Genomic DNA, 5,679 nt, shown 5'->3' with positions numbered 1-5,679 from the left:
GAATTAATTCCTTCCTTCCCGCGACTCCTTCGACCATTCGCGCACATTTTATGGTCCTTCGAGCCGGATCTGCTTGACCGGTATTCGTGAATTGTGTGAGTGAGGATCCTGGTGAGCTTCTCGCGCTTCGAGTGACCGCCGGGTAGAAGACATGAGTCACGAAGTAGAGGGAATCGTCCGCTCCCAAAACGAGCTGTACGGCCGCATTTCGCGCGCGTACGAAAACTTCAAGAAGTCGGGGCCGACGAAGATCACGTTGGGGCTGGCCGAAGCGCGCCTTCAAGCTCTAGAAGCGAACTGGGCGAAATTCGAAGCGCAAAATGACCAATTGCTCCAACAATCGCAGGAGGCTCTCGATAAGCTCGACTACCAGAAGCAAGACTTGCCGGGGGTAGCCGAGGAAGCCTTCCTGCAGCAGAAAGGAGCGTTCTTAGACGCCATCCGCATCCTGAAGGCCAAGGAGAAGAGCACCGCCGAGGCCGCCGGAGCGGCCGGCACAGCGGAGTCGACTCCCCGCACTACTCTGCCTCGTATACAGCTGCCGCATTTCTCTGGAAAGTACGAAGATTGGCCTTCATTCCGCGACTTGTTCCTGTCCATTATCGCGAAGGACTCAGAGACGACGAAGGTGGAGAAACTCCATTATTTGAAGTCCTGCTTGAAAGGTGAGGCTGACCTTCTTATTCGCAATGTGCCAACGACGGGCGAAAATTACGAGCGCGCGTAGAAAACTCTGAGTGCGTATTACGAAAATAAGCGATTACTAGTGCGCGCGTATCTCGCTAATTTCATCGCCTTACCGAAGATGAAGAGCGAGTCGGCCGTCGAGTTGCGTAAGATCTTCCATAGCATAAAAGCCACGGTCAGCTCATTAGACAGTATCGGTCGGGCGATTAGCCGCAGCGAGGATCTATTCGTCTATCTCGCTGTCGAACTCTTAGATCCGCAATCGCGTCGCGAGTGGGAAAATTCCATAAGTGCCGCGAGCGAGCCTCCGTCGTATGTATTGCTCGAACAATTCCTCGATCGCCGGTTACATACGTTGGAGTCGATGCTCCCCGTAAAAGCCGATGGTGCCGCGAACAAGGCGAGCGACGGAACGCAGAAATCGACGCGGAATCACCTCGCTCGAAAGCAGGATGGCAAGGGTGAAGCAAAGCGTGGCCGTTGCTCTCTCTGCCAGAAAGAGCACATACTCATGTTCTGCGACGACTACAAGAGAAAGACGGCCGTCGAGCGGAAGCAATACGTCGACGATAACGGGTTGTGCGTGAATTGCCTCGGGAAGCACAAATTAGATGACTGCGCCGGGAAGAAAAACTGTTACGCGTGTGGGGCGCGCCATCATTCGTCTCTCCACGACGCGTGTCGCGAGCTCGGGGTCGCGAAGACGTCGCACGTAGCAACGGATTCGCCCGTCAAGTCTGTGGCGGTGCTTCTTGCCACCGCTCGCGTCCGCGTAGCCGATCGCCACGGTGCCTGGCACACCGCGCGAGCCTTGATAGACCAAGGCTCGGAATCGTCGATGATTTCGGAGCGACTCGCGCAACAATTGAGACTGCCTCGCGTTCCGGTCGCGGTGAACGTCTTCGGAATCGGCGGGTTGCAATCGGGAGTAGCCCGAGGTCGAGTTGCGATGACGCTGTCCTCGCGGAGCAAGGGACGGGCGTTTACCGTGTCCGCTCTCGTGTTCCCGCGGCTCACCGTGTATGCCGGTGGCATCGAAGCCGGAGCGGCTACTTGGCCGCACCTTCGCGGACTAGAATTAGCGGATCCAGAATTTTGCTCTTCAGATCCGATCGATGTACTCCTCGGCGCCGACATTTACGCGTCGATACTCCGTGCGGGGCTCCGGAGGGGAGGACCTCGCGAACCGGTCGCCCAGAACACGACGTTGGGGTGGATCCTCTCGGGAGTGATCGCTGATTCCGTTTCCGGACACGTCGCGTACACTCACCAATGCCGGATCGAGGAAGATCTGGTGAGCGTGGTGCGCCGGTTTTGGGAGCAGGAGGAAGTTCCGTCGAGCGCAGTGGCTCTCACGAAGGAGGAAGCTGAGTGCGAGGAACATTTCGTCCGGACGCATTCGCGACGGCCCGATGGACGCTATGTGGTGCGCCTTCCTCTCATCTCGCCGTTGCCGGACCTCTCCGAAACGCGTCGCGTAGCTGAGCGAGTGCTTCGAAGCATGGAGAGTCGGTTCGCGCGGGATGCCGACCTCCAGGCCGCGTACGTGGATTTCATGAAGCAGTATGCCGAGCTGGGGCATATGGTGCCAGTCCGCGGCGACGACTTGATTAGCGCTCGCGTGTGTTACTTGCCGCATCACGGCGTTCTGCGGGAGACGAGCTCTACGACCAAGCTGAGAGTAGTCTTCAATGGCTCAGCTACAGTCCCGTCCGGGGACTCATTGAATCAGCGCCTGATGGTCGGACCCAACCTGTTGCCTGCGCTGACGGACGTTCTTCTACGATGGCGCCGCCATCGATTCGTCTTCGCCACGGACATCGAGAAGATGTACCGGCAGATTGACGTCCATCAGGAGGATGTGGACTTGCTGCGGATTCTCTGGCGGTTCGATCCACGAGAGCCTATACTAGAGTATTGGCTCACCACTGTTACGTACGGTCTGGCCTGCTCTCCACACCAAGCAATTCGTACGATGCACCAGCTTGCCAAGGATGAGAAGCATCGATTTCCGGAGGGAGCAAGCGTCCTGGAGGAGGACACCTACATGGACGACGTGATCTCCGGAGCGAAAACGCTGGCTGCCGCTTTAGAGAAACGGAGACAGTTGGAGCGGATCTGCATGGCGGGCGGCTTCCCGCTGAAAAAGTGGTCCGCCAATGACGAGACTCTCCTGGAGGACGTGCCGGTGGAGGATCGTTTACTGAAGGAGCCTCGAGGATGGCAGCCGGGTGAGAGCCATCTGACCTTGGGCCTGCGGTGGCATCCGCACGACGATCAATTCTCGTATACGACCCAGCTGATCCGGACAGAAACGTTCACAAAACGAACGGTCCTCTCGCTAACAGCAAGACTATTCGACCCACTGGGGTGGCTCGCCCCGGCCACGGTGCGCGCGAAGATCCTTTTCCAGTCCACGTGGTTGCTGGGGATTGAGTGGGACGAGCCGCTCCCGGAAAAAGATGTGCAAAACTGGAGAGCATTCCAGTCTGATCTGCCCTCCCTGGAAGCCATCCGCGTTCCGCGCTGGCTGACGAGCGGAGACGAGGGCTGCCGGCTGGAGCTCCATGGCTTTGCTGACGCCTCGGAGCGAGCCTATGCCGCCGTCATCTATTTGCGAGTCGAGAGAGGAGACGGAGAAGTGGAAGTGAGGCTGCTCGAGGCAAAAACGAAGGTTGCACCGCTGAAACAGGTGACCTTGCCGCGCTTGGAGCTGAGCGCCGCGACCTTGCTTGTGCGACTAATGGCTCACGTTCAGCGAGTCCTCGAAACGAGGAATGTCCCCTCGCATCTGTGGTCGGACGCCAAGGTTGTGCTGGGCTGGATCCGCGGACATCCATCGGCCTGGAAAACCTATGTAGCCAATAGGGTAAGCGAAATCCAAACGACGCTGCCTGACGCAATCTGGCACCACGTTCCCGGGCAAGAGAACCCCGCCGATTGCGCTTCGCGCGGCATATCCTCAGCAGAGCTGGTAAACCACCCGCTCTGGTGGCGCGGCCCATCATGGCTAAGGACCGAATCCGGCCCGTGGACCGCCCTTCCGGAAACCGAGCTTCCTGCTAGCCTGCCGGATCGGCGAACGGCTGTGCACGCAACGGCCACGCCCACGGAGAAGATCGACGAGCCCTCAGAGTTGACGGGATGTTCCTCCCTGACATGACTGTTACGACGGACGGCCTGGTGCCGTCGCTGGCTGCGGCGATTGCCCCGGCAGAGGACCGTCGCTGACTCTCAAATCGATTTCGAAGCCCCGCTCGTACTCCGGTTTTCCGAGCTCGATGACGCCTGGCGTGGCTGGATCCGAGTGGTGCAAGAAGCAGCATTTAGCGGGGAGCTGAGAGCGATTTCAAAGGGCGAGCAGCTGCCGGCACGCAGTAGCCTCGCTAAGCTAAACCCGCTTCGAGACGAGCAAGGGATCCTGCGAGTGGGTGGGCGACTCCGGCACGCCCTCCTAGCTCCCGACGCAAAGCACCCGATGATCCTGCCGAGTGAGTCACATTTCACGCGGCTCGTCATCGATGCTCACCATCGACGGACGCTGCACGGAGGTGTGCAAATGACGCTGAGTTCCATCCGGCAGGAGTTTTGGATACCCCGAGGTCGCTCACTTGTAAAGGGCTGCATCCACCGCTGCTTAATCTGTCTGCGATGGCGGGCGGCCTCGCCGCAGCCGCTCATGGGGGACCTGCCGCCGCCCAGGGTGACCCCATCTCGCCCGTTTCTTAACACGGGCATCGACTATGCCGGTCCAGTATGGCTGCGGACGTCCAAAGGCCGAGGACACCACGCAGCCAAAGCGTTTATTACTGTCTTTATTTGTTTGAGTTCCAGAGCCGTTCATTTAGATGTAGCGTCGGACTACTCCGCGGAGGCGTTCCTGGCCGCCCTACGCCGATTCGTCGCCCGCCGAGGCCTGTGTCGTGCGCTTTATAGCGATTGCGGGACGAACTTCGTCGGAGCCGACGCTCAGCTGAAAGCTTTGTTCTCCGCTAGCGACCAGGAAGGCCGACGAATCGCAGCACGCGTCGCAGAGGAAAGCATACAGTGGCATTTCAACCCTCCGGCGGCGCCTAACTTCGGCGGAATTTGGGAGGCCGCCGTGAAATCAATGAAGTTGCACTTGAGGCGGGTCATAGGCGAAACGAAACTAACGTACGAGGAGATGGCCACCGTCCTTGCGCAAGTCGAAGCGTGCTTGAACTCACGCCCGCTCCAAGCCCTATCAGATGACCCGGAGGACTTAGCCGCGCTGAAGCCGGGCCACTTCCTCATCGGCTCAGCACTCAAAGCAGTACCCGAGCCGTCTCTAGCCGAGGAGTCAACGAGCCGTCTCTCCCGGTGGCAGCTGCTGCAAAGAATTCGGGATCAATTCTGGGACCGGTGGTCAAAGGAATATCTCCACACGCTGGCGCACCGGCCAAAATGGGTCAAAGCTAGCGAGGAAATTCAGGTCGGCCGATTGTGCCTCCTGAGGAGCGAAACGACCCCACCGACGAAATGGCCTCTAGCGAGAGTCGAGGAGCTGCACCCCGGGGGAGACGGCCACGTCCGCGTAGTCTCCGTTCGAACGACTACCTCGCGCTTTACCCGGCCCGTGAGTAAGCTCGTTCTCCTCCCCGTGAGCGCCGCGTCTGATGACGTCCGCTAAGTACATTCCCGGTACATATTAACGGTCAAATTTAATTTTTCCTTAATAATTTTCGTTGCTTTGTACAAAATATTGCCTTGTAAAATTATCGTTAATATTGTGCTCAGTGTGAGCTCGCCGATAGCGAGAAGCGTAAAGTCTAAACGTACATAATATCCCCGCGCCTGTGTTGCGAGACGTACTTGCGTTCCATCGCGTTCTATTCGGCCAAGCGCGTCCACGTTCTCGGCGCGTGTTCGGTGGCGACGTTACCACAGTATCATTCGTAGGTTGCACCATACGAGGCGGGCGGAATGTTCGCGATCGAACAAAAACCAGCGTCGGCGAATCTACACCACGAA

The 5,679-nt window shown here is 58.4% G+C and overlaps 3 protein-coding genes across 3 annotated transcripts; all 3 read left to right on the top strand.

Moving 5' to 3' along the window:
* The first annotated feature begins 151 nt into the window (after positions 1 to 151).
* LOC112466415 lies at positions 152 to 727 on the top strand. The gene has a single exon (XM_025034478.1). It carries the CDS (start codon positions 152 to 154, stop codon positions 725 to 727), a length of 576 nt encoding a protein of 191 aa, XP_024890246.1.
* A 78-nt stretch (positions 728 to 805) lies between these two features.
* LOC112466414 lies at positions 806 to 3,850 on the top strand. Its single transcript, XM_025034477.1, has one exon. The coding sequence runs from the start codon at positions 806 to 808 to the stop codon at positions 3,848 to 3,850; it is 3,045 nt and encodes a 1,014-aa protein (XP_024890245.1).
* A 516-nt stretch (positions 3,851 to 4,366) lies between these two features.
* Positions 4,367 to 5,284, top strand: LOC112466413 (the record flags this gene model as incomplete). Its single annotated transcript, XM_025034476.1, has 1 exon — positions 4,367 to 5,284. A coding segment is annotated over exon 1 (918 nt), but the record flags the coding sequence as incomplete, so codon positions are not given.
* Positions 5,285 to 5,679: the final 395 nt, after the last annotated feature.

Source organism: Temnothorax curvispinosus, unplaced genomic scaffold, assembly GCF_003070985.1.
Source record: "Temnothorax curvispinosus isolate PA1 unplaced genomic scaffold, ASM307098v1 QBEX01016171.1, whole genome shotgun sequence".
NCBI classification, from domain to species: Eukaryota; Metazoa; Arthropoda; class Insecta; order Hymenoptera; family Formicidae; genus Temnothorax; species Temnothorax curvispinosus.
Note: the sequence above shows the minus strand (reverse complement) of the source record. Positions and strands in the feature narration are given on the sequence as shown.